Here is a 27,490-nt window from a genome sequence, read left to right as displayed (position 1 = left end):
TAAGCGAGTCTTCAGCTCGTTGATGTTTTTAAGCGAGCCATAAGCTCATTGAGGTTTTTAAGCGAGTCATAAGCTCGTTGAGGTTTTTAAGCGAGTCATTAGCTCGTTGAGGTTTTTAAGCGAGTCTTCAGCTCGCTGAGGTTTTTAAGCGAGCCATTAGCTCATTGAGGTTTTTAAGCGAGTCATTAGCTCGTTGAGGTTTTTAAGCGAGTCATAAGCTCGTCGAGGCTTTTAAGCGAGTCATTAGCTCGTTGCGGTTTTTAAGCGAGTCATTAGCTCGTTGAGGTTTTTAAGCGAGTCATTAGCTCGTTGAGGTTTTTAAGCGAGTCATTAGCTCGTTGAGATTTTTAAGCGAGTCATTAGCTCGTTGAGGTTTTTAAGCGAGTCATTAGCTCGGCGAGGTTGTTCAGTGTGTCATTAGCTCGTTGAGGTTTTTAAGCGACTCATTAGCTCGTTGAGGCTTTTAAGCGAGTCATTAGCTCGTTGAGGTTTTTAAGCGGGTCATTAGCTCGGGGAAGTTGCTGAGTAAGTCATTAGCTCGTTGAGGTTTTTAAGCGAGTCATTAGCTCGTTGAGGTTTTTAAGCGAGTCACTAGTTCGTTGAGGTTTTTAAGCGAGCCATAAGCTCGTTGAGGTTTTTAAGCGGGTCATTAGCTCGTTGAGGTTTTTAAGCGAGTCATTAGCTCGTTGGGGTTTTTAAGCGAGTCATTAGCTCGTTGAGGCTGTTAAGCGAGTCATTAGCTCATTGAGGTTGTTCAGTGACTTCTTAGCTCGCTGAGGCTGTTAAGCGAGTCATTAGCTCGTTGAGGCTATTAAGCGAGTCATTAGCTCGTTGAGGTTTTTAAGCGAGTCATTAGCTCGTTGAGGTTTTTAAGCGAGTCATTAGCTCGTTGGGGTTTTTAAGCGAGTCATAAGCTCGTTGAGGTTGTTCAGTGACTTCTTAGCTCGCTGAGGCTGTTAAGTGAGTCATTTGCTCGTTGGGTTTTTAAGAGAGTCATTTGCTCGTTGAGGTTGTTCAGTGAATTCTTAGCTCGCTGAGGTTGTTAAGCGAGTCATTTGCTCGCTGAGGCTGTTAAGCGAGTCATTTGCTCGTTAAGATTGTTATGCGAGCATTTCGCTCAGAGAAGTAGTTGAGTGAGTCTTTAGCTAGCAGATATTGTTATGTGAGTCTTAAGCTCGGGAATGATTTTAATGAGTCTTTTGGTCTGGTAGACCTTAAGCTCTGAGTTTAGTTCACGGAAAATGTTGAACGAGTCTTAAGCTCGGCGAGGTTATTGAGTGAGCCTTTGGCTCAAGGTAGGATAAGTTTTTGAGGACTTATTAGTGTTGAGTTAAGATATGATTTGAGCGATAGCTCAGAGAAGTTGCCGCGGAAGTAGTTTTGCTCAGGGGAGTTACTGAATGAGCATTAAGCATCGAGCTAATGTGTTTTCGTTTCAGGCGAGTAGCTGCCTTTACAACTACAATGTTCGTGTTTTTAGTGGTAATTTTACAGTATTACCGATATCCGTCCGCCCCGTCCCGTTCTGAATCAACTTGTCTTACTCCAGAACTCCTGAAATGTAGTCATAACACCAGGTCCTACATCTGATCGCATTCATGTGACCATCGGTCAAGGATAAAGGGGCAAACTATCTTGAAACCAGATTTGGTTGATATTTACAACATGCTATCCCAACAAAGTTCTACACCCGATCATAATCTAGTGGTCAAAGATTAAAGTGTAAATGTCAAAGGTCATCTTTTATCTTCTGAAAGGTACACAATATTAATGTGCATTGTGTATTGTTTCCTGTCTCGTTCGGAATCAATGTCATACCCCCAGAATCACTCAAGTGTTTTATAATTCCAATTTCCACCATGGCGACTGCTTAATGTTATGTAAATGTTATCTTCACAAGAATAGTAATGAGTGCGAAGCTCACCGGCAGCAGCCATCACAAAATGCTTATACCTGTACATGAAGTACAATTTCATCAACTTATTAGGATATAAATTCTCAATACCACCTATTTAATCCAAAGTATGTGAAAATTAAACAAATCCAAATATTTCCAACACCAAATTGTCATTTTATAATATCTAGACCTATAATGTTATATACAATTGTACCAAATGGCAGGGGTTTGGGATGCCTACTTATGGACTTTGGAAAAACGTTTAAGTAGATGTAAATTGAATTTTTATGCGAAAAAATTAAGTCCAAAGCTTTGTAAAATTTGATAACATTACACAATATTTCCACATTATTTTGCGGTAACATCACTTTCGGACCTCAAATGAATTTATATATACTAAATTGAAAGGGTGTGGTGTGTATATCTATGGACTAATAAACTGTTTAAAAAAACTTACCCAAAAAAACTATTGCAGAAGAAAATCTAGATCATAATAAGGAAGATGACTGTTTTTGGATACCGAGGAGCTTTTATTTTGGAAGATTACGTTCACCAAATTAGTATAGATCTGTGTAAGATACTGTAAGGTTTCAGACCAGGAACATTACAGCTATTTGTATAGATCTTTGTTGAATACTGTAAGGTATCAATCCAGGAACATTAGAGCTATTTGTATAGATCTGTGTTGAATACTGTAAGTTATCAGTCCAGGAACATTAGAGCTATTTGTATAGATCTTTGTTGAATACTGTAAGGTATCAGTCCAGGAACATTAGAGCTATTTTTATAGGTATGTGTTGACTGTAAGTTATCAGTCCAGGAACATTAGAGCTATTTGTATAGATCTTTGTTGGATACCGTAAGGTATCAGTCCAGGAACATTACAGCTATTTGTTTGTTCTTCTATCCTTTATAGGTTATCGTTCAATACAAAGAAAACTAACAAAATGTGTTGTCATCACAAATTTATTTACATGGTGAAGTAACAAACACACACCTCATGTATAAAGTTAATTGACTATCAGTACGTCACTGTCAACAGTTTAAATTGATATTTCAGTATTCCTATAATAAACAAAGGTCCTATAACTCATGACTTGGCTTCTGGTTCCTTTGGGGTTTCTGATGCTTGATCTCCCTCTGTTAGTCGGAACTTGGGGAATGTTTCCCAAGGACTGCTATATTCAAACTTCCTAAACTCCTGTGATAACTCCAATGGCTCTACCACCACACGTTGTTCCTCCTCATCATAGCGAACCTGTAATAGTAACAGTAATAACAAAGCCATAAGGACCTCAAGATCACATTGGAACATGAACCAGCCAATTTCTGACAAAAATATTGCACTAGGGGAGATAACTCTTGCTTAAAAATATACAAGAGTAAATTATTTCAAAAATAAAGAGCACTTCCATACAGACAAATGTACGACATATGTTGTCAATGGTGGCAGTCAACAGGACCAATAACATACCTCAACATAACCTGACAGTGGGAAGTCTTTCCTGAATGGGTGACCTTCAAATCCATAATCTGTAAGGATCCTTCTCAAATCAGGATGGTTGGCAAAGAACACACCATACATATCCCAAACCTGTAACACAACATACATTTAATTCTTCATTATCTAAATATTGAAAAGAATTGGTCCTTTTATAGTAGTCTGTTAAAGGTAAATTCAGCCTTGCAGTTGCACATTGCGTGCATACAAAGTCTCCCTTTATAATGTACAGAATGCATATTTGTGTTTAATGATCTCAATTTAGTTATAGTTGCAGACCCCATACCACAGTAAATTTCCATTCATGTCGTTAACACCCAAGAGAAACTTTATTTTACTATTGTTCTATAGACTTCTAGCAGGTCTCAGTATCGATAACACATTGTTATTTATTTTCTAAATTATTATCTTATAATGCAAGTAACTTAGAACATTCAGTGTCCTTTCTTGATTTACTTTTCTGTGTCCAACAGCATTTTTACCTTATCTTTACTCTTTATGTTAAATGTATTATTACAAGGACAAAGAAAAACAAGTTATATCATTAATATGACAAATCATGACATGAGGAGGACACTAGGAAAGGAAATCTTACTTCACGTTCCATCCAGTTGGCTCCATGAAACTCAGAGGTAATGGAATTAACAGGTGAGAGTTCATCTGTGTAGGATCTCACTTTGACTCGGGAGTTGAAGTGCAGAGACATAAGCATGTATACCATCTGTAACATAAACATACCAATTTTATCAGAGTTATTACAGATTCAATGGATTATGTGGCAGTGTTATTAGCCCCCGGCCTAACAAAATAATAAATTTGTTTCTGTTAACATGCCAGAAAAAAACATTGGGTAAGTACAAAGTAGGACAATACATACATATTTACTAAGGTAATATCTAGACAACAAATCTTGATTGTCCTTGAAAAAAGCAAAATAGCTTAGCAGAAACACAGGTAATTTTTAGGGTTTAGCAGTCTGACAAATCAGCATACTTTCTTGACATTCCTCACTAGTAATCAGAAACCATAGCAAATCATATTATTTACCAAACAATATTGAATAGCAGCAAACTCAACTGAGAGTAAAAGCTGCATTTTTACATAAAGAGCAACCCATTATTACAAATAATTTGTAACTAATACACACCTCAAACCTGTACTTGCGTGTCGGCACATCCAGGGCAGTCACATCTATGATGTTGAGGAATTGGGCTGTGTGATGATTTTTAAGGAAGGAAATCACTGGTAGGATTCCTTCAGGGTGGACAAGAATGTCAAGTTCATCTCCAGCAGAAATTCGGACTTCCTGTACATATTTAGGAATATTTTCTGCCACATATTGTCCAAATTCCTTCAGCTGATTTGTCTCCACCTTATTTGCAACTTTCTTTATTGTGGCTGAAAAAAAGCGACAGTGAAAATTTTATTTTGTAATTTAATAAATAAAAGCAACATGGATTTTTTTGAGGATTTTCTTTAACTTTATAGTCTTGACTTGTCAAAGTATTTTCGTTTTCTTCCATTGATAAATGTGCAAGAAAAACTGTTACATTGTTTTACAATATGAAAAATTTACAAACACATGTACAGTCAAAACATGAGCTTTGAATATATGCTTTTTGTTTGTTTTTGTTTAACGTCCTATCAACAGTCAGCCAGGGTCATTTAAGGACGTGCCAGGTTTTGGAGGAGGAAAGCCGGAGTACGCAGAGAAAAACCACCGGCCTACGGTCAGTACCTGGCAACTGCCCCACATAGGTTTCGAACTCCCAACCCAGAGGTGGAGGGCTAGTGTCAAAGTGTCTGGACACCTTAACCACTAGGCCACCGCGTCCCCTCATAATGATTATATGCAAGTAATAAACAAAGGAATTTGCAGGCCCTTGAAAGAGTTAAATCTCCAAAAAATTGCAAAAAGATGAGTGTCCCAAATGGTAAGTGCCTTCCGTTTTATCAGTATTACCAGTAAAGATAAAGGGTAATTGGATATACAGTAAAGATAAAGGGTGATTGGATATAGTTCTAGTCCATCATCTGATATCACTCAGATTGATAAATGATAAAACAATCTTACGCTTCAGTGACTCTTGAGTGGTGGTACTGTCAAACCTCACATGTTGTAAAGCAGCAGGTGCTTGTCTTGGCACTGTAATAAACATATATTATAATACAAATATAGCATTAGCTGTCTCAACAATATATACCTACCAGTATCAACTTAATTTTTAATTTTTGTATTAATTTTCTTTTTATATTTGCCTCCTTTATTGACTTAGTATCATTAATATTTGTTTATAGTGTACTACTGTCATTGATCAATGTTTCAAACCAATGTATCAACGTAATCAAACTTGATAGTATATACCCAGGGCATCCATTAACCCGAGACCTCGGGTCAATGACGCAGCAAAATTTAATTTGACGCACGACTTTTGCATGCCGTGCGTCAATCTGACGCTTCACATTTTGACCACCACTGTCATTAGTCTGTGTTGTCCAATACCCAGGCTCAACAAAGGGTATATTTGCTATGGTCAGTGACACTAATTAGTAGAATACCCCTAGGAGTCAATTAAAAGAGCCACTCAACTGTGACTAATCCAACAGTCGCTGCCGATTGCACAGGTGAAGTATCCACTGTACCTACCTGTAGAGGCCGATCTGTACTTTATTCTAAGCAATCACATTTTAATAATTGAAATAAGTAAGCTATAGTAGATTTCCATCCCAACAAATTAATGTAACATATGTTTGTGATAACTTTCAATCAAAACAAGAATGAGATCGTAAGCAGGCCTAGTTTGCATCATGCCAACACAGGCGGCAGCCATTTTGTTGTTAACCTGAATAACCTTACATATACATGACCTCTGCAGTGCATTTGACAGGGTGGGAAGCGTAAATCATTCCTGTTATATTTTGGCGGCAAATATGAAAACATGATTTGCATACAAAAATAACCTCTAGAGGCTGAGCAGATTAAAAAAAAAAAAGAAAAAAGATGGTTTTATAAATTATGCTTAACCATTGTAACACATTTAAACATAATTTCAGCAAGAAAACTGTGATACAAGTTTATTTGTTAAAAGCTTTACAAGAAATTTATTTCAGTGATTAAATTAAATAAAAAAAAAAAATTGTGTTTTAATTCTGCTTTATTCAAACAAAAATAGATAATTAAAAGAAAAGTTCAATTTTTTAAATCACTTTTATTTATTTAATATAAACAACAATTGGATAATAAATTAAGATGAACTAAGTTCTTTTGAATTTTTAATTAAATATAATGTTAAAAAAAAGACACTTTTATCAGCTTACATTCGGAAACGATTAACCGTCAAGTTTGAGAATTTCATATTTTGACTCTCAGGATTTTGATTTGACTCTCAGGATTTCAAAGCTGAGGGTCACTGACTCTTGAGATTTTAATCCTACTGGATTCCCTGATACCATAGTGAGTTTGGGTATTTTTAAAAAGAAAGCTAGGCTTGAGGCTGGAGCTGTAACAAGTAAGACCACTTTTACCACAATAAATGTGATTTTAGATCAATCTCCAAATGTTAATTAATTTGAGCAAAATGGAAAGGGAGCAAAAGACCTGCCCATTTACTTTCAATTCAACAAACAGTCTCAATGGTCTACTGGATGCCCTGGGGATCTCTTGGTGGTGGGGGAAAGTTCACCAACAAAGGCATTGTACATGTGCCATTGAACAGATGGATAACTCTAATGGGTATGTATAGTGACAACATTCTTCTTTCAAACATCACTGGGCTATGAACTGAAACTCTTGGGGTTATGTGACTGTCACACTTCTATTCCAATTCCTTATGAGTTTAGCAAAGACATCTTTTTCACATGCAGTTGTACAGACAATTCATAGCTCATATGCATCTTAATCATTTGGTATGAATTTTATGTATGTTAATTGGCATCTGCACAGTAAAGCCCAGTCCACATCATAGTTTTTGGCATGCATATAAAAAAAATATAACTATGCTGTGTATGCTGTTACACAGATTATAAGTTATAAATACACAGTGTATCACAGATATAACGGATGCTGAAAACTGACATATTGCACAAATTATTTCAGTTTGCCCTGCGATCAGAATTTGTTAGAAATGAGTCAGGCAGCAATTTGGATGAGTCCGGAATACACAGCTATATATTGTATTTGCAGGAAGAAAAATAAGTCTTCTGATGCACAGCCACTGGACGCACAAACAAAATGCATCTCATATGCAATGGATAGCTGACTTTCTTGTATGCGTTTCTGGTATGTGCGTCATACATAATTGAAAGTAATCGAAAATTTTCAAAATTTTGACTCTTTAAATGTGTCACTATTGGATTTTTTTTTGATAATCAGAAACAAATACCGGCGTTATGTAAAAGTAGAGGGTATATGATCACCTTACAAACTCAGGCTAGCAGGAATTTCTCATTAGCCTAGCAGTAAGATGTTTGTATTGAGAGCGAGAGGTTGCTAGTTCGAGCTCCTGCCCATGGCCAGGTAGAGTATTTTTCATTACTCCTTTAGTATTAGTAGTATTACACATAAGGACTTGATCGCCATATGAAAAAGTGTGACAGGGGGCGGGCTTCATCAGCATTGCATGGTAAAATGAATATTAATATTGAACATGGAGGGTGTCATTTTTACCAAATGCATAAAAATCTAACCTCCTTAAACGTCTTAAAATGTAACCCTGGTAAATACTAGCCAAAATATACCGCTCAGCTAGAGAGATCTTCTCTTTAGCTCGATCGGTTGAGTGTAAGACTAGTAAGCCAGAGGTCCCGGGTTCGATCCCTAGCGGAGGCAGTGATTTAAATTTAATTAATTATGCGCTCTGTACATGTTACATTGGCGCCCATGTATAGGGACCCGGGGGAAATACTCAGGATTGCTCCAAAAGTATCGCTGTTACCCCTGGAGACTCGAGGACGAGTTCTTTCCTGGAGGGGGAGTATGTAACCCTGGTAAATACTAGCCGCAATATACAGCTCGGCTACAGAGATCTTCTCTTTAGCTTGATCAGTTGAGCGTAAGACTAGTAAGCCAGGGGTCCCGTGTTCGATCCCTAACGGAGGCAGTGATTTAAAATTTAATAGGGCCTAATCATGCGCTCTGTTACATACACACTTGGGAATGTCCAAATGCGTATTGTACTGGTTAGACTGTACATGTGATACAGTAAGAATGATATATATTTTAAAACAAGTTAATCTGGTCTTCAGTAATAATATAATGCATACAAGATACAATATACCAATCTTTTAAAAACAAATAACTGTACTGACACTAGGGTGCGTTCAGAGTACTTCCATTGATATACAAGTTACCCTCCGTGACAGTAGACTCCGAACACTGCATGTTGAGTAACGTTACTGTGGGCAGGGATGCTCAGCATTATTGAGGGGAATTTCCAAGACAACTAAATCATTTTACAGCCAATGAATCAATAATACATATTAAAGGGAGTCATATCTAGAAAATCTTACATTGACTGCATCGTGACAGTCCTGTAACTGCAGGCCGAATTAACCTGCAAAGTCTTGACGCCATCTTGCCGGTGACCTTCGCAGAGATCCGTCATTGGTAATATGTAAAAGGGGACACCGTTATACTATATGTGAATTATCTGTCATATACAAAAGTTTGAGTATAAAAATATTTTTAATATTTATATTTATAATTTATGCAGTATTTGTAATATAATGCAAATTAAATTATCGAATATCAAACGTAATCAATGAAGGCTCCCATAATTCTACTTCCTGTGACAGAAGAGTTTCAATACAGGTGCATGTGCTTCACTCTGTAAGTCTACTTGATTATTTCACTAATTTCAAGCAACATAGTCTACTGCTATTGCTTCAAAATTTATAACAATGCATTCTTCAGTAAGTAAAGATTCACAATAATACAAGCAGATAGGTCATAGGATAAGTTCATCACTAGAAATCTAATCAAAATGTTTTTTTTTATTCTGGATATTTTGTTTTTAGCAGCTGACCTGATTATTTGATTAATATACTCGATCACCTTGTGATTTTTTAAAGAAAAGATAACGTTGAAAAAGTTTTTAAAAATCCAGTAATTTGGTAGTTCTATCTCTGTTTTATTTTTTAACGATTGTTTTATTGTTTAATGACTTTTCCCCATAGACAAGAAAAACACTGATAACAAGCCTGTTGTCACTTGTCAGTGTTGAGACTGTAACTACATGATGTCATGTCCAATGATATCATATACATTTTAGCTTAAATTTATCTGTAAAAGGAAAGAGGCTGTTATTGTTAATGAAGGAAGATCTGGATATGTCAGTAATAATTATAAGTTATAACCAGTATTCTGTCTAAATTAAGTCTTTGTAAAGATGTGTGTTAATCATGATTGCATTAACATGTGTGGCCTGTTTTAATTGTACATACATAATGTATGGTGATATGGTCGCCTTTTAGCTTCTTACTTGGGGGAATTTCCCTTTAGCTCAGTCCGAAGAGTGGCAGACCATGTAAGCCGAGGGTTGCAGGTACGATTCCCAGTGGAGGCACACTACTTTCTTTCCTGTTACATTTGGTACTGTTGACCACTCCAATTGTAAGGTATAGGAGCTCGACAATGAGAGGCTTCGTTGGAGATAGAACCTGGGTTGTGTGTTCAGGAGCAAACACAGTTGACAGTGGGGAGTAGTGTGGCAGGTTTTAATTGTACATAGTGCTAGGTCGCCTTCTAGCTTCGCGCTAGGGGGAATTTCCCTTTAGCTCAGTTGGTAGAGCGGTACTGGACCAGTAAGCCGAGGGTCGCGGGTTTGATTCCTGGTGGAGGCACACTACTCCCTTTCCTGTTACACATGTATTTAATGTAATATATTATGATATTCTGTATCTGATACATGATGTATCTTGTAGTTCCCATTCTGGTTTAAATAAAATATTGTCTTCCTCCAATTTCAGATTTGCATTTCTCCTTATGACTGATTGTAGTTGAGCTTTATACTGAGATAAACTCTACCTAAGAAGAAATATGACAATCATTTGGAGTTAGAGTAACATTTTGAGAAATCAAATTGGTCTACCAGTACTGCCATGGCAGGGTTGGAGCGTCAGAGCAGTACAGAGAAGCTGGCCTTCGTGTCCATGCTGTCTGGAGAATATCAGGAAGTTCCTGAACATGCCAGGGTAAGATAAACCTTTGTACCCCAGTAAAATAACAGAAATGTGTTGGTTCTTCTATTCATATCAGGGTATGACTAGCAGTTGTCTGTGGATTATATGTTTATTATCAATGTCTGGACAGTTCTGTCAGTTTAGGAAATCTAGTAACTACAATTTACTGGACTTTAACTTAATAAGCTTCAGAATTTTGCCATATAGCTGGTGTACAAACAAAATCTCTGTGAATTCAAATATTCAATTTCAAAAGTCAAAATAGGTTATCTGTCATTATTTATGATTCTTTTATCTTTGTACAAGAATTTCTCAGCAGTAGTCAATTATTACATTGATCATGTCTTCTGTATCTGGTCATTCCATTTCTATTTCTTTTCATCACAGTTAGGAAAATGCAGAAGTGTGACCGACTTTGAGAAGCTAAGCAGAGTGGGAGAAGGAACTTACGGAATTGTCTGTAAGATAGACTTATCTTTTCCTGGGTCTCTTATTTAGTTTTTAATTTAATATTTTTTTCTGAGGTATCAATGAAAAATGTTCCAGCTAAAATTGTTTGCTTATATGGGAGTGCCAGTATGTAACTACAGGTTCACTTATCATAAAGTATAGAGAACAGCAATTTTATGTTATTTTATATCTGTACTTTCTCTATAGCAACATCCTGTCATTCTAATTTACAAGAGAATGCAGCAAAATTCAGTATTGAAAAAAGAACCCTATTATAGGTCCTATACCTGTCTGTGCATGGTCACTTTTGATCAACACAGCTATTTCAGTATTTTCTGAGTCTGACACTTTCACCCATGAGAATGTGATGATTGTTTACAGACAGAGCCAGAGACATCAGGTCTGATGCTATTGTTGCTTTGAAGAAGATGAGGATGGAAAGAGAAAAAGATGGTAAAAATGAATGGGTAGCACGAACACACAATCAGATATTAATATCTCCATTGTCATTTTATCTCTCATTCAAATTAATTCATTGTCTGTCAGAGAAAAAGGTTTTTGAAAAATAATTTCTAATTGGTTATTTAGAGACTGATGTTCCCTAAGAGATTTTATGAAGCCAGGCTTATAATTTCAGTTATTGACATAATTTACATTTTGCATTGTCTATATTGTGACATCACAACAAATTTCTTACTGATTCAACGAAAACACTCCAGGGTATATTATTCTAGTGACACATAGAAAAAAAATCATTCTTATGATAAGAATATGAAGAGTCATATTTCAGTAACTTCCTACACATTTTAATTATCTATCTGGACATGCACAGCTGTAGATATAATCTGGCTTTCTCCATTACAACTGTTCTGTGTTATCAGGAAACACTCACAGACACACATTGTAACTTTGAAAGCGTTTTATTTGGACCTGCATGTTTGTTTTGTAGGTATTCCAATCAGCGGCTTGAGGGAGATAGATATATTGTTAAACCTTCGCCATGACAATATTGTGGAGTTACAAGAAGTAGCGGTGGGGAAAAGTTTAGATAGGTAAGTAGAAATGGTGAAATGAAGAACTGACACACCTGGTCATAGAGGTTTACTAAGTAGACAGATATCATTCTGATCTACCACATAGAGTTACTTCCCTTCGTCCCACTCTGGTATAGTGATACATGTCTGCCAAGCATAGGCATGCATAAGTTTGTATATGTAACTAGACACAAAGATGAAAAAGATAATGTATTCAAAGATATCATTGAAGTTAGATATTCATGTATAATCAGATGCATGGAAGTTATATATATATAAATTGTGACGTTTACAAATGGGTTTGTCACTACCTCTAATAGATCCTGGTTAGTGACTAGTCTACAGATGCAAATATATACAAATATTACTACTATTTGGTAGCCTTTAACATTTAACGAGAACATACAACGCATAAAATATAAGTTTTATATATACAGTGGACTGTCTGACCGCTGACTCCTATAATCTTAATACTATATTAGCACTGTTTGCTTACATCTAAAACTAGTACTTGACTGACTCGTCCCGCACCACTCACAACAGCTAGTTACTGGTCGCCGGTCTGTATGTGACCGCTGACTATACGGGGAGTCAGTGACCTAGCAATATGTATAATCGAAACATGACATGACGCTCTGACTGTTCCTATTTATTATCATCGGCCACCTAACCCCTGGTGTTTACTGCTGACCACCAACACTACTTATAGTATGGTCGCTGACATGCCCGCCGACTACCTTGTAGTCGCTGACTTGACCGTCGACTACCTGCTTGTAGTCGCCAACTACTTTGAATTCGCTAACTTATCAGCCTCTGCCAAACACTCTGTGTTAAAATGACTAGTTGATGGATCAAGGAGAAGACCGTGGTCACATCTATCTTTCCACAACTAACTGCCTTTCTTAGGGTCTCTCCGCTTCTGTCTGCACAGTTTGGGTGCCGAAATCAGAGTGTTGTCGTCTGTCAGAGCCGGCTTTTATACCCTCCGATATAGACCATCTGAGTCATTCAAGTATTTTACATGTAAGGGTAGAATTACATAATCAAGCATGCTGGAGAATGCACGAGAATAGCTAATGACCCGGATGAACACATGTAAATAATATACACAACCATGCCTGATCGGTATGTGTTATCTACTTTCATTACAAAATGATGTGATTGTTTAGATATATATTTTAGATATGTAATTAGACATGTACATCATTGTATACTAATTGAAGTGTGTAATTAAGCACATTGACCTCATTTTTATTTTACAGTATTTTCCTGGTAATGGACTATTGTGAGCAGGACTTAGCATCATTGCTTGACAATATGTCAGCACCTTTTTCTGAAGCTCAGGTATTTAATTATGTTTATAATAATGGTTTGAATTTTTGAAACATTAAAGGATCTCCTTGATCTGAACAAGCATTATTTAAGATATATGTATTGTATATACATTAGGGTTTAATCTGATCTTTTCAATCCTCCTTGAAATTAATTTGCAATGGCTACTGAAATTGTTTTGGAGATAACAGGTAATTGCGAGAAATTTTTCAAAATGATTCTATATTTTTTCAGGTGAAGTGTATTATGATACAGGTACTAAAAGGTCTGCGCTACATGCATGAAAACTTCATTGTTCATAGGTAAGTGCTACATATGTTGGTGTAAAGTCATTTATAAGTCGTGTGAAGTTGATGGCTTTCAATATAGTTTTTGCATTCCCTTCACATTTGTTTTTGTCTAATGTATGCAGATTTAGTCCCCCACTGGGACCATAGTTTTGCTTTGTTCATCCATTTGCTATATTGTCTAGTCTCTATCTCCTACACTGCATGTTTTTTTTGGACATTTGGAGGGAACAGCCAGTTTGACAACAGAATGTCCCCTCTCCATGGCTACAGTTGAGATATCATTACAGGCCCATTGTGGGTGTCATTTATGATCTTTTAAATAAAACATCTAAACAGTTGATATTCTGGCATTGACTTGAAAATGTAACATAGTGGTTTAAAGAAATTCATTGGTTCGTATGTTCAGTGGAATCCATTGGTTTTGATATAACTTATAGTTTTCTAGCAAAAAATAAATAAAAGGACACATTGCTTTTTCAGAGATCTAAAAGTGTCCAATCTGCTGATGACTGATAAAGGCAGTGTCAAAATAGGTAAGTTATCTTGATTGACCCATATTTAGGGCTATACCAGTAAAGTATGTATGTTTCATGGGAAAACTTCAGAAATAATGAAATTCTATGCATCATGACTACATGAACAAAATGCCTTATTATATGGTATTGCCTATATTTCCAGTTACTGTATTTTATGATTGTTGTTGTTCTTATTCTTAGATATGAAATTGGTACACCTTTGGGGAGGTCAAAGTTACAAAACATACATGTTTAGTAAAAAATCTGCATTTTTATGATATTTTCCCTGCAAAATTTATGATGTCATTGCGAGCATTTCAAACATACTTTTTTCTTGATTTTCAACTGACTAGTTGTCAAATAACATTAATGGCTACTTGGTAAACATATTTTTAACAATTAAAAATAAAATATTTTTGGGGCGAAATTTGAGCCATAGTGCATCTACTCTTTTAGAGTCCTCCTGTTGAGTAGATATTTTACTGAAATAGCCCTCTAAAGACTTTCTGGAGAGTATTAAAATAGTGGTTAACAAGTTCTAGAGGGTACAGCGGACAGAATCAGGTTACAAATTAAAATTTTATTGAAATAGGTACTCTTCACTGTGGTTTATAAATGTTTGACTATATGTGTAAATATGAGTTATCTCATTTAAAAACTACCACTGTATGCAAACATACTTGTGATATTTTATACAATCATGTATTAAATCTTAATGGTTTTCTTAAATTGGTGCTTCATTTCAAAGTAAACTTTAAAAAAAAATGCATAGACATTATACATGTTGGTAGTCACATCTCTGACTAGAAGAAACTGGCTATTTTGGTCCAAGTCATATCTAGTTCAGAGTATACTTTAGACTGAGTATATTATAATTGTGTATGGTAAATAAATATAAAGTTAAGGACAACATCTTATCTGGTTTAGACAGATTATAATTGTGTATGATATAAATATAGTAGAACAACACCTGATCTGGTTTAGACTGAGTATAGTATAATTGTTTATGGTATATAAATATAAAGTGTGGGACAACAGCTTATCTGAGGAATTATATGACAATAGAGTTTTTGTGATACATTGAGATTTTGTATAGAGAGGATAACTTGAAATTTTGAAATGATTAACTGTGTTTTTTTTCTGGTTAAGCTGACTTTGGCCTTGCAAGGAAGTATGGTCTGCCTCTGAAGCCAATGACACCAAAAGTTGTTACTTTGTGGTAAGTCTCACATGATGGGAAGCGGAACTAATTTAATATGTTATATTTTATATTAGTTCTTAATGTTCTAGAAACATTTTTTAATGGAAATTTGATTGACCTAGTTTGTCCTTCTTCTATATCACACATGAAATGGTTAAAGGAGTTCAGTGTTACCAACTATCTGTCTGTTCTCACTGTGGAGGAAAACTTGACTAAACAACTTCATTTAATTCTCATAAATTCTCATTTAAGTCATTTATGCTGTTATGTAAAAAAAATTTCATCTAGATTCAGATACAGTTAAACACCTCAATGTCAGTGGGATTATGAAAACCCTTTGAGATAGTCTGAGAGTACATTTTATGTAGAACTTTTAACTGTCAGAATTTGCACTTCCTGTTAAGCAAGCTAAAAGGTCTTCAAGGTTTCAGAGTTTGAGATAACAAAATTTGACTGTATAAGATTTTGCATTGCTTCATTTGGGACTGCTATTTATAGTTTGAATGACATCCATAATTGTTGCTACCTGTAGCTCAGTCAGTGGAACTAATTCTACCTTGGGTGAAGGTCTGGGGTGTGTGACTCGAATCCCACACAGGGCAGTTTGTGTTTGCAAGGAAGCTGAGATCATTGACCATCCTGTCCTGTTTAGGTTATGTCCTTTGGTAAAATACTTTACCCCAGCTGATATCAATAGCCTGCCACAGGCCTTCTTTAAATTGTTCATAAAAGTAGCCATCAGCTACTACATTATAAGGCAACCCATCTTCAAAATGAGCCTGACTGTTGACGGGGTGATAAAATCCAGCAAACAAGTAAGCATTGTTGATTTTATTAAAAAAAATGAAACCACGACACTCCTCCCATTCAAACAGTAAATTTACAATACTTTCAAGTATATGTATGTTAACTTTATATTCGTGATCATCAGGTACCGGGCACCAGAACTGCTACTAGGCTCCAAGGAGCAGACAGTTGCCATAGATATGTGGTAAGTACAGAACATCAACATTCAAATAGACAATAACATTGTCATTATACCCAATCAACTTAATATTGTGTATATTCCAAAAAAAAGTATATTGAAGTCAGAAAATACCTGAACACAATGTGATAGATATGAATGTCTGTAGTGTAGATCTGATGAATTTTTGATGATTTGCAGGTCTGTAGGGTGTATCTTCGGAGAACTGCTGGCACATCGTCCTCTGTTACCAGGGCGATCGGACGTTCATCAGATAGAACTCATCATTGAGATGTTTGGAACACCCAGCGAAGCTATCTGGCCGGTAAATATTATAGAAAAAAAAATAAAAATAAAGTAGCATGATGTTTCTTAAAGCTGTTGTTTTAAATGAGATTCAACATTGTAGTGGACGTTTAACTCATTTAACTTTCAAAAAATGAATAATGGATTGCTGTTTTGTTTTTCTACAGGGTTTCAATCAACTGCCCATGCTAGAAAGTATCAACTTGAAGAAACAGCCGTAAGTAATGATATATGTTTTCCTTATTCATGCATGAAAGCAAAACATAGAATTTGAAGTTAGTGACACTAAATCTGATACAACACTGTCCATGTTCCTTAACTGAAGTTAACAGTGGATTTAGTGCACTATAAGTACATGTCCTGATACTGTGTAAAGGAAAAGTCATGTGTCATTGTACTGATGATTGGTAATAATGGTTGTACCAGTTAGAACACATAGAAAACATGTCAGTATACAAAACAGAGAAATGTAAGTATACTATACATACTATGTCTTTATCCAATTTGTCTTAACTAATGACCATATCTGTTACAGATATAACAATCTAAAGCACATGTTTTCCTGGCTTACTGATGCTGGGATAAGACTTCTCAACTTCCTCTTCATGTATGACCCAATGAAAAGGTATCACATTTTAATGCCTGTCACACATATTCGTATACATATTAATGGTTATGGATTGGATGTCCATTGGTCTCTCTGATCACTTACTATTTTATTTTCATTTCATTTTCATATAAATAATGGAGAAAGATTAAGGCTAAGTTAAGAGTTGAACAAAATAATTTTGTGTTAACTTAGCATACTACATGTAGCTAGTTGTTGTGAATTCACCTACTTAATTGGTTCCACCTCTGCGCTGAAATATTCACAGCAGTTATATTGTGATTTGTGTTACATCACTTTTAACTGACTGTGGGTATACAGCAGCAGGATAATTTATAAGAGAAAAGAGTTTGACAATAAAAGTAGATTTTCTATTGGGTTTGTGTATAGTAGATTGACTCAAATGGATGAATTTAAAAAAAAATAATTATATTATGGAGCTATTAGCAGTTCATGATGATAGTATACTTGTTTAATTTTTTTGTGTTTTATCTCCATAACATAAAAAAAAAATATATTCACGTTAATCGTGTAACATAAAATTTATTTGATGATAAAATCTTATTTCACAGAGCCTCGGCTGAAGACAGCTTAGACAGCTCGTACTTCAAGGAGCAACCATATCGTAAGTGTTACGTCAGCTGAACTATGTTACCCGGGCCGTTTGTTTACAATATAAACAGTCTATAAGGTCAGGAATTGTCATCACAAATTATTTGTTGTGGTCAAAGGTCAAAGCGGAGGAATATTAAAGGTAAAAATACCTTAACTTATCCTTCAAGAATCCCATTTCTTCTAGCACTCACTGTTTTGTCCCCATATTCTATGCCCCCTTCCCCTCATGTTTTCCTCCTGTTACATTAGTGAATTAATTGTTTGTCACTACTTGACCTATAGCCTGTGATCCTGAGCTGATGCCAACCTTCCCACAACACAGACTGAAGAGGAAGGCCCCACCAGAAGAAAAGTCTGAGGAAAGGTGAGATTTGTTCTACAGACATCTGTTTGTTCAAGAAGTCTGGGTAAAGCTGACCACTGAGGGGTACAGCTGATTAGTGAGAGGTAAAGCTGACCACTAATGGGTACAGCTGTTTAGTGAGAGGTAATGCGGAAGCTGATTAGTGAGAGATAATACTGATTAGTGAAAGTTACTGCTGATTAGTGAAAGTAATGCTGATTAGTGAGAGGTAATGCTGATTAGTGAGAGGTAAAGCTAATTAGTGAGAGGTAAAGCTAATTAGTGAGAGGTAATGCTGATTAGTGAGGGTTACTGCTGATTAGTGGACAAAGCTGATTAGTGAGAGGTAATGCTTATTAGTGAGAGGTAATGCTGATAAGTGGAGGTAAAGCTGATTAGTGAGAGGTAATGCTGATTAGAGAGAGAGGTAATGCTGATTAGTGAGAGGTAAAGCTGATTAGTGAGAGGTAATGCTGATTAGTGAGAGGTAATGCTGATTAGTGGAGGTAATGCTGATTAGTGGAGGTAAAGCTAATTAGTGAGAGGTAAAGCTGATTAGTGAGGGTTACTGCTGATTAGTGGACAAAGCTGATTAGTGAGAGGTAATGCTGATTAGTGAGAGGTAATGCTGATAAGTGGAGGTAAAGCTGATTAGTGAGAGGTAATGCTGATTAGAGAGAGAGGTAATGCTGATTAGTGAGAGGTAAAGCTGATTAGTGAGAGGTAATGCTGATAAGTGAGGGTTACTGCTGATTAGTGAGGGTTACTGCTGATTAGTGAGAGGTAAAGATAATTAGTGAGAGGTAAAGATAATTAGTGAGAGGTAAAGCTGATTAGTGAGAGGTAAAGATAATTAGTCAAAGGTAAAACTGATTAGTGAGAGGTAAAGCTGATTAGTGAGGTTACTGCTGATTAGTGAGGGTTACTGCTGATTAGTGAGAGGTAAAGATAATTAGTGAGGGGTAAAACTGATTAGTGAGAGGTAAAGCTGATTAGTGAAGGTAAAGCTGATTAGTGAAGGTAAAGCTGATTAGTGAGAGGTAAAACTGATTAGTGAGAGGTAAAGCTGATTAGTGAGAGGTAAAACTGATTAGTGAAGGTAAACCTGATTAGTGAGAGGTAAAGATAATTAGTCAAAGGTAAAACTGATAAGTGAGAGGTAAAACTGATTAGTGAGGGGTAAAGCTGATTAGTATGGGGTAATGCTGATAAGTAAGGGATATAAAGCTGATTAGTTAGAGGTAATGCTGATAAGTAAGGGATATAAAGCTGATTAGTTAGGGATGAAACGGGGTACAACTGATTATCATGGAGTACCACTGATTAGCGGGGAAGAATTTTAATGAGTAAACGGCAAATTTGCTATGATTTCTAATTGGCCTAACACAATGGTAAATTTGCTGAAGAGGCTTTCGGACAAAATTGAAGTTTCAGTAATCAAACACAATGTTATTTATTGGCTGACAAGTAGTGTCCTGTCAAGTATTTAATATGAACTTAAAACACTACTTATTTTGATTTTCAGAAAACAAAAAAGGAACTCTGGGTCATTCCAAGACTTTGGCAATACGGCATTGTCCTCAGTAAGTAATTGGCAATACGGCATTGTCCTCAGTAAGTAATTGGCAATACGGCATTGTTTTCAGTAAGTAAGTGGCAATACAGCATTGTCCTCTGTAAGTAATTGGTAATATGTCATTGTCTTCAGTAAGTAATTGGTAATACAGCATTGTCTTCAGTAAGTAATTGGTAATACAGCATTGTCTTCAGTAAGTAATTGGTAATACGTCATTGTCTTCAGTAAGTAATTGGTAATACGTCATTGTCTTCAGTAAGTAATTGGTAATACAGCATTGTCTTCAGTAAGTAATTGGTAATACGTCATTGTCTTCAGTAAGTAATTGGTAATATGTCATTGTCTTCAGTAAGTAATTGGTAATACAGCATTGTCTTCAGTAAGTAATTGGCAAAACAGCTTTGTCTTCAGTAAGTGGCAATACATCATTGTCCTCTGTAAGTTATTGGTAATACGTCATTGTCCTTAGTAAGTAATTGGTTATACGTCATTGTCCTTAGTAAGTAATTAGCAATATAGCACTGTCATCAGTAAGTAATTAGCAATATAGCATTGTCCTCAGTAAGTAATTAGCAATATAGCACTGTCATCAGTAAGTAATTAGCAATATAGCATTGTCCTCAGTAAGTAATTAGCAATATAGCATTGTCCTCAGTAAGTAATTAGCAATACAGCATTGTCCTCGGTAAGTTATTGGCAATGCAGCATTGTCCTCGGTAAATAATTGACAATACAGCATTGTCGTCAGTTAGTAATTTGCAATATGACATTGACCTCTTTAAGTTATTCACAATAAAGCATTAATTGTTCTCTGTAAGACTTTTGGTAGAGTTCCCTTACTGTAGAGTCTATGGTTGTTATAATGCAAACATTCAGATTCTTTAGAATTTGTATGGGAATATTGTGTATTAAAAATCCTGGTCTTCAGGAAGGTACATTTAATGATTTGAAGTCATGTACATTTTCACTTATACCTAAAGGTAGTGTTTGAAGCTCCTTATTCTTGTTGGTAGCAATTTTTTGGTAATAACATATAGTAAAATAATTAGTTGTGCGAGACCTTGTAATATTTCCCTTATAGTTTTCATAATGTACTGATGTCTCAGAGTTATCTCTCTTCCGATGCGAAATCAAAGTTAGTTGCATAGAAATGATGCCCTGAATTGTATGGGAAGAAAAGTACTTCATATAAAAAATAGTTCATGCATTACATGTATGTTATAAAAAGTACTGGCATCAAACTGTTGATCAGGGGGGCAGAGGGCAGGATCAAAAGGGGTCAATTGGTTTAAACATTTTCTTTTCTGAAACTATGCATTGGATATCACTCACATTTGTGTAGTAGCATCCCTATGGGGTCGGCCAAAAGTCAATTTCATTTTATGGATTAATGCATTTTTTGGCATAAAAACCTCACAGTTTTAGATTTGCAATAAAACCAATGTACATGTACCCATATAAAGTGCTTATGATATATTGACATAGCAATACCAGCGACAAATATGCTTAAGCATCATTTTTGTTTCATATCTCATGAAACCAGGTGAGCGATACAGGCCCTCTGGGCTTCTTGTTAATAATAAGGTCAAATTCTGACCAGTGACAGAATACCATCGCTATTCTTGAGCTATCTATTTGCTACATCTGTTGTAATGTTGAAAGTCTCTGTCTGTCCAATCAGTCCGCAGCTGGTTGAAAGCATAGCAATTAGATATTCCACATCCATCAACTTTGTACATTTTGATGTGATGGCAAAGAAGCAACTACAGTGTACATGAACTGGACCAGAACTTACCGTCGTTTGGCGTTACAGCATTTCGTTTATATAGAGTCCCTAATGTGCTTATAATATTGTGAGGGATGGTGAAGGGCGTAGAGATAACAGGGAGGAACATTTTTCAAACTGCTGTGTTGCAAACTGGGGCTGCTTTAGCAGCAAAATTGAGATGTTTTTGTGAGGTATTTGTGGCGGGTGCATTCTGTGTGGCGACACGTTTGAGAACGTCAAATTCTGCCTTCAAACCTTAATGATTGACCTAAGCTTTGATTCATGAATGGGATAACATTTATACTGTTGTTATTGTTATCCATCGGTTTATAGGTACCATTTTTAACTAGTTATCATGCACTACAATCAACAATCGTTTTATAACAATTGTTAAATTATTTGATTTGTACAAAGAAATCCGCATGATTAAAAGATTTACACCAAAATGCTGATATTATAGCTATATTAATCGAAACATGAAATGTTGTTAACTGTACTTTTACTGAGTATATCATATATGCTCACTTTTTATACGCCCGGCAAATTTGACTGGAGTAATATGATATGTACGTCCGTTCAGCATTAACTTCCTACATTTTTCGACCAATCATTTTCAAACTCTGTATACATTATTATCATGATCTGAAGTTTTGCCTCCATAAAAAGAATTTCTATTCGAATAATTTTGCAAAAGTAATCGCCTTATGTTTATTTCAGTATTTTCATTTTATATGGAAATTTCCTCCTATATTTTTCGACCGATTCCTTTGAAACGAGAATGATTTGGGTCATGATATAAAGTTTTGATTCCCCGAAAAAATCTAATTCAGCTATTTTCCTCAAATTGTCAGAAAAAATTAAATATTGTCTATGTAGTGAAAAGTGAGATTTATATCATTCCAGATAACCATTCTTAAGGTGCGTGTGATGCAAATACATGTAATTTTTTAATACAAGATAGTATAAAACAATCGGTTCCGTCCTGTGGTATTCTTGTTCTAAATGTTTTGTGAGGTCATTAGCCTCCACAGTTACCTCTAGCATAATGTCAATAAAATACATGTTCACACTCAAATCTAATGTTATAAAAAATCATTGGCGAACGTCACCCTTTTTGTACCTCTGGAGGTTAGGTTACTGTGTCGGGATAGAAACACATATAAACACTCTTTTTGAATAAGATATTTTTCATAAGCCAAGGATTGATCAAGGTTTTGGGGAATTCTACCCAATCTTTAAATTGAGAGGGTTTTGAAATGAAATGTTCTGTTCAGATGTCACATGCCTGTAAATGAGTAATGCAGACAGAAGTGTAAAAAGACTTCTTGCATATAATAGTTATACCAAAAGAGCTAAAAGTAGCGTTAGTGTAGTGAGAATATATTATCATTCGTGGGAGCAAACGGACGGGGGGTGGACAATAAACACATACCCATATATATAAAACTGTATAAATAAGAAATTGTAAATGTCGACTGATGACGCCTGCCTACGGTTGAAACATGTCGACATCTTCAGCACAAAGAGGATAACTGTTCGTGACTGTTAAGAAGTCTTCTTTTTCAAATATTGCGTTCATTACATAGGAAGGGTCGTTATTGACAGAACGATATCCATCCAACATTTCCGTTATTAAAAGAAAAAAAAATTCCAGGAGAATTGGTGTTCTTACCTTATACAATATCTATCAACACGTATTATATGTAGTTTGCCTTTGGTCCCTTGTTGTGTACATGTATGTGTATCAAGACTGATCGGGAAACAAAATGGCCGACAAGCCACCATCTATTATTTGACAGATTAAGTTTATAATCACCATTTTTGAGAAATTGCATATTTCCAATGGCATTTGTGGTTTCTTTGTCGCTAGTTTTACATGTTCAATATTGAGACTAAACTAATATTTCAGTAATTGTTCGTCAATACAATACGATAATCAACAGGTAAATGTGAGGAAATAAGAGACAATATCAAACTTACAACTTCCAATGGTTGGTGCCAATATCCCGCTGGGATCTCTGGTTGCGAAGTAGGGTTTTATAGTGGAGTTATTTTAGGTGTCTCTTGTTATTGGACAGGTTGTGAAAATAGTAGAACAATTTTGTCTTTCCTGGAATGCCTGAATCAATGTTTAAGATTTTGTATACTTTATATTGGGTATTTCCCTTCAATGTCCGCGAGAAGATATATTCCTTTGAATATGATAGTGGTACCGAAGTTGGTCATCCTGATTTGAGCATTTTCAATGCGCTCATGCCATACCGTATAAAGTGACCAGACATATTCCGGACATAAAGAATACATGGTCAGTGTCTTAAAATATAAGCTATATTTTAGCGAGGGTAAAGAAAGACAAAAGTGGCTCGCCACTTTTGTCTTTCTTTACCCTCGATAAAATATATCTTATATTTTAAGACACTGACCATGTATTCTATTTATCCTGCAACAGTTATAAAAATAATCATCAAAAATAATCATTTTGAAGTGAAACGGTGTCAAAAATGACAGAAATATGTTCGCCTTTTAAACGTGGTTTCACTTTGAAGTAGGTCAGTCGAACTGACGCACGTGCTACGATTCCAAAATACAGCTGTTTTCCGTCACTGCCGTATACAGCAAAAATATATATACGGTGGGTGTATTCCGACAATGCGATGGCAGTTGCAGGATAAATAGAGAATACATGGTCAGTGTCTTAAAATATAAGCTGTATTTTGGCGAGGGTAAAGAAAGACAAAAGTGGCGAGCCTTGGCGAGCCACTTTTGTCTTTCTGTCCCGAGCCAAAAATACAGCTTATATTTTAAGACACTGACCATGTATTCTATTTATCATGCAACAGTCATAAAAATAATCATCAAAAATAATCATTTTTAAGTGAAACGGTGTCAAAAATGACAGAAATATGTTCGCCTTTTAAACGTAGTTTCACTTTGAAGTAGGTCAGTCGAACTGACGCACGTGCTAGGATTCCAAAATACAGCTGTTTTCCGTCACTGCCGTATACAGCAAAAATATATACGGTGGGTGTATTCCGACAATGCGGTGGCAGTTGCAGGATAAATATTTACATAGGGTGGTAAACTGCTGTGTAGTTTACCTATGATTTTCTTACCTTACTAGCTGGTTTCCGAACATTACCAGTCTTCAGTTTGTTATGTAGATATTGATGTCCTTTCGGGTTTTTGTTGTAGGGCTGTCAGTTCCATTACATGATGTATGTTGTAATGTTTTTCATTAGGTCCGTTTTCTTGATGTTTACATTTATCCATATTTATTTCTAAAAGAAACATCTCAGTACAATATCATAATTATGCTATTGAAAGGGATTAGGAATTGTTGGGAATAGTTTGATGTCATCCTAAGAGTTTTTTTTCCACTGATGTACTTTAAGATGTTAATCGACTTATATTGACGAAGGACCAAAATCACTTCCTGAAATGTAGCACTTTTCTCAAAAAAAGTTTTAAGTTCAAAAGTACATACTGAAAAAGATATTGCCTTAAGATACATAGACATGTCAAATGTATGTCTATACCTACGTATCATTTTTTTTGTCTATGCTTGATCAATTCGATGGCAATAGAATAAATAGTTCAGACTGAAATACTAGTTGTTTACATGACCTGATTCAACAAGATCAATTAGTGATCTATGACTACAGAAATAGGTTAACAAAAACAGAACGAAATGTGTTGATTCTAATGAGAGCTAGTAGTGTAAACCTAGGCCTGTTATCACTCAAAAATTGGTGAAGGAAACTCATTGGTCTGATATATCAAGTGGCTATAGACTTCCTTAGAATCAATATATCGGCTTTTTCATTTAAATAGCGATTCCCCCCTACACAATTTCAAAATTGAAAGATATTCCTCCTACGTAACATTTCGCTCAATTCTATAATGGCTGAGTTTTCTTTTTTATGTCGATTAAACAAACGAGAACTAACTACAGCTGTAGTTGAAAATGTTGTCATGCCTATAAGAAGTAAAGTAAAACCTTACACCTACATGTATTTGTGTCAATATTACTGATTTTTAGTGCGAAAATGCTTCTATCTATGTGTAGTACTAAAACATTTCAGGACTAGCGTGACATACTATGGGACTTCAGAGAGAAATAATGTTCCCTGTTGTACATGTTATGAGACAAACAACAAATACATTTTCAAACAAATTACCAACGCAGTTTGAAAGTCCTCTCTAAAGCGACTCCCCAGCGGTACCGCCTACATCCAGAGATTTTCACTTCTTACCATCCTTTGTTGCGTATTGGTCGATATTGAATAGCGAGGGGATTCGTATCGCTTGAAATGCCTTGTTGAAGTTAGCGTTGAAATTGAAATTTCCAATAGTTCATTTCTATATGAGTAAGCTTTCAGAGACAGCATGACACTTCAAAATAAATCTTTACACAGTGAAATGAAAGTAAAACTGAATCTGTCGTACTTTTTTAGTAATTGGTTTTCAATAACGCTTTCACGCTACATCATTTGTAAGGGTTAAAAGAAACATAATTAGATTATCTTGGTAATTTCAGCTTGTTTCAAGGTCTTTTGGAAATTGATTTTGTCGTAAGATGACAAGCTGAAGATAGAGCACGCTTTAGGCTGATGACACACCATCTAATGGTTATGCTCAGTGAGATATCAAAACGAGTGTATAAGACGAATGTTGTAATTTTTGATGATAACAAATGTTTATGGCAAGCTGTCGCACAAGATTTCGTGATAGGATGTGACAGTCGCTATTCCTTGTTAATGATGGGGATATGGTTTTAGATGAATAGCTTAGTTGCGGCTTAGATACTTGATTCGTTGTAAATAAGCAATGTAGACTTTAATAACGGTACAATGTATACCTCTTAGTATTGCATGTGGAATGCCGATTTTATTTACGGGTATTCTGAAAGAAATTAAGTGATTGTATTTATGGTAAGTTTGCATGTCATCAAATCGTTATGTTGGAAGGTTTTAACCATTGGGAAAGATATACACTTACATGCAGTTATTTAGAAGGTAATAAGTTGAGAAAATAAATCTTTTGTTTACAACAAATCTTGCATCTGAAATATAAAAATACATTCTGTAAATGAAACTATCTCAATTTTGATAAAATTAGTTCTTCCCTTTGGAAGATATGAATTTTGATATAAAAGTTTGCTTATGCCTGTTAATACATGTATTTCGTTTTCTTAAAAGATACGATTTCCAATATTTTCAGGCTAAGAAGAAAAAAGTATGACAGTAAAGAAGAACCATTACTACAATAGTGATGTTTTGAAGACACTAAAATAGAATGACACCAAGTCGTACTTCAGGGGAAGATGACACCGTGCTGTGTCGAAATAAATGCTAAAGAGGATTCATCTTGTTAGCATCAGCCTTTGTGCTTGGTACTGCGACCGAGAGACAGCACTTCCTCGACAACTGAGGACAGATCTGACAACTTCGACCAGATATGGCAGTGGTTGGGAGTGGTTATCATGTCAAAGTCTTTTGTGGCATTGACTTCACTTCACCAAACCGTAGCTGGAGTGTTGTTGAGAAAGAATAACTTTTTAAGAGGGCCTTATTATTCTAATGATAAGTATTCACTTGTATGTTACGTGTACATTTAATGATAAAAAATAAAACCTTCTTTTTTACATTATATCACTTTTATTTTTTTGATTACAACATGGTCAATACAGGTTTTTTCAATCTTTCATTTAATTTGAATCAGTGAATATGTTCAGCATGATGTTGACTCGAGTTTGGACATGAGTTTTGAGTTATCACCTCTAGAATAGTTGTTTATATAATCAAACCAATTATGTAATATGTTTCTCGGTAATCTGTTCTGAAGATCTAATAAATGGCTTTATTTATATATTACCAAATACAAATGCATTTGAAAGTATCCTTATTGAAATG

General features: G+C 35.5%; 2 protein-coding genes across 2 annotated transcripts; one reads left to right on the top strand and one right to left on the bottom strand.

The window, feature by feature from the left end:
• Window positions 1-2,847: 2,847 nt before the first annotated feature.
• On the bottom strand, window positions 2,848-8,996 carry LOC117337426 (NADH dehydrogenase [ubiquinone] iron-sulfur protein 3, mitochondrial-like). Its single transcript, XM_033898408.1, has 6 exons — window positions 8,907-8,996; window positions 5,473-5,544; window positions 4,546-4,796; window positions 3,994-4,119; window positions 3,372-3,491; window positions 2,848-3,155 (listed from the first exon to the last, which is right to left on the bottom strand). The coding sequence occupies exons 1-6, from the start codon at window positions 8,968-8,970 to the stop codon at window positions 2,988-2,990; spliced, it is 801 nt and encodes a 266-aa protein (XP_033754299.1). The 5' UTR covers window positions 8,971-8,996; the 3' UTR covers window positions 2,848-2,987.
• Window positions 8,997-9,188: 192 nt separating this feature from the next.
• LOC117337425 (cyclin-dependent kinase 10-like) lies at window positions 9,189-27,289 on the top strand. The gene is made up of 17 exons (XM_033898407.1): window positions 9,189-9,225; window positions 10,359-10,589; window positions 10,965-11,037; window positions 11,409-11,480; window positions 11,977-12,079; window positions 13,324-13,405; window positions 13,628-13,695; window positions 14,164-14,216; window positions 15,348-15,417; window positions 16,331-16,390; window positions 16,565-16,688; window positions 16,837-16,886; window positions 17,205-17,294; window positions 17,849-17,901; window positions 18,174-18,255; window positions 19,760-19,817; window positions 26,799-27,289. Exons 2-17 carry the CDS (start codon window positions 10,497-10,499, stop codon window positions 26,817-26,819), a joined length of 1,152 nt encoding a protein of 383 aa, XP_033754298.1. The 5' UTR covers window positions 9,189-9,225; window positions 10,359-10,496; the 3' UTR covers window positions 26,820-27,289.
• The last annotated feature ends 201 nt before the right edge of the window (window positions 27,290-27,490 follow it).

This window comes from Pecten maximus, chromosome 11 (assembly GCF_902652985.1).
Source record: "Pecten maximus chromosome 11, xPecMax1.1, whole genome shotgun sequence".
In the NCBI taxonomy this organism is placed as follows: Eukaryota; Metazoa; Mollusca; class Bivalvia; order Pectinida; family Pectinidae; genus Pecten; species Pecten maximus.
This window is presented reverse-complemented; position numbering and strand designations above follow the sequence as displayed.

Coding starts and splice junctions, on each gene's coding strand:
- LOC117337426 (XM_033898408.1), bottom strand. CDS start 8,970: ATGGCGTCAAGACTTTGCAGGTTAATTCGGCCTGCAGTTACAGGACTG. Junction 5,545..8,906: donor ACTGTCACGATGCAGTCAAT/GTAAGATTTTCT, acceptor TGTTTATTACAG/TGCCAAGACAAGCACCTGCT. Junction 3,156..3,371: donor CACTGTCAGGTTATGTTGAG/GTATGTTATTGG, acceptor TTACTATTACAG/GTTCGCTATGATGAGGAGGA.
- LOC117337425 (XM_033898407.1), top strand. CDS start 10,497: ATGGCAGGGTTGGAGCGTCAGAGCAGTACAGAGAAGCTGGCCTTCGTG. Junction 11,481..11,976: donor GATGGAAAGAGAAAAAGATG/GTAAAAATGAAT, acceptor TTTGTTTTGTAG/GTATTCCAATCAGCGGCTTG. Junction 16,391..16,564: donor ACAGTTGCCATAGATATGTG/GTAAGTACAGAA, acceptor GATGATTTGCAG/GTCTGTAGGGTGTATCTTCG.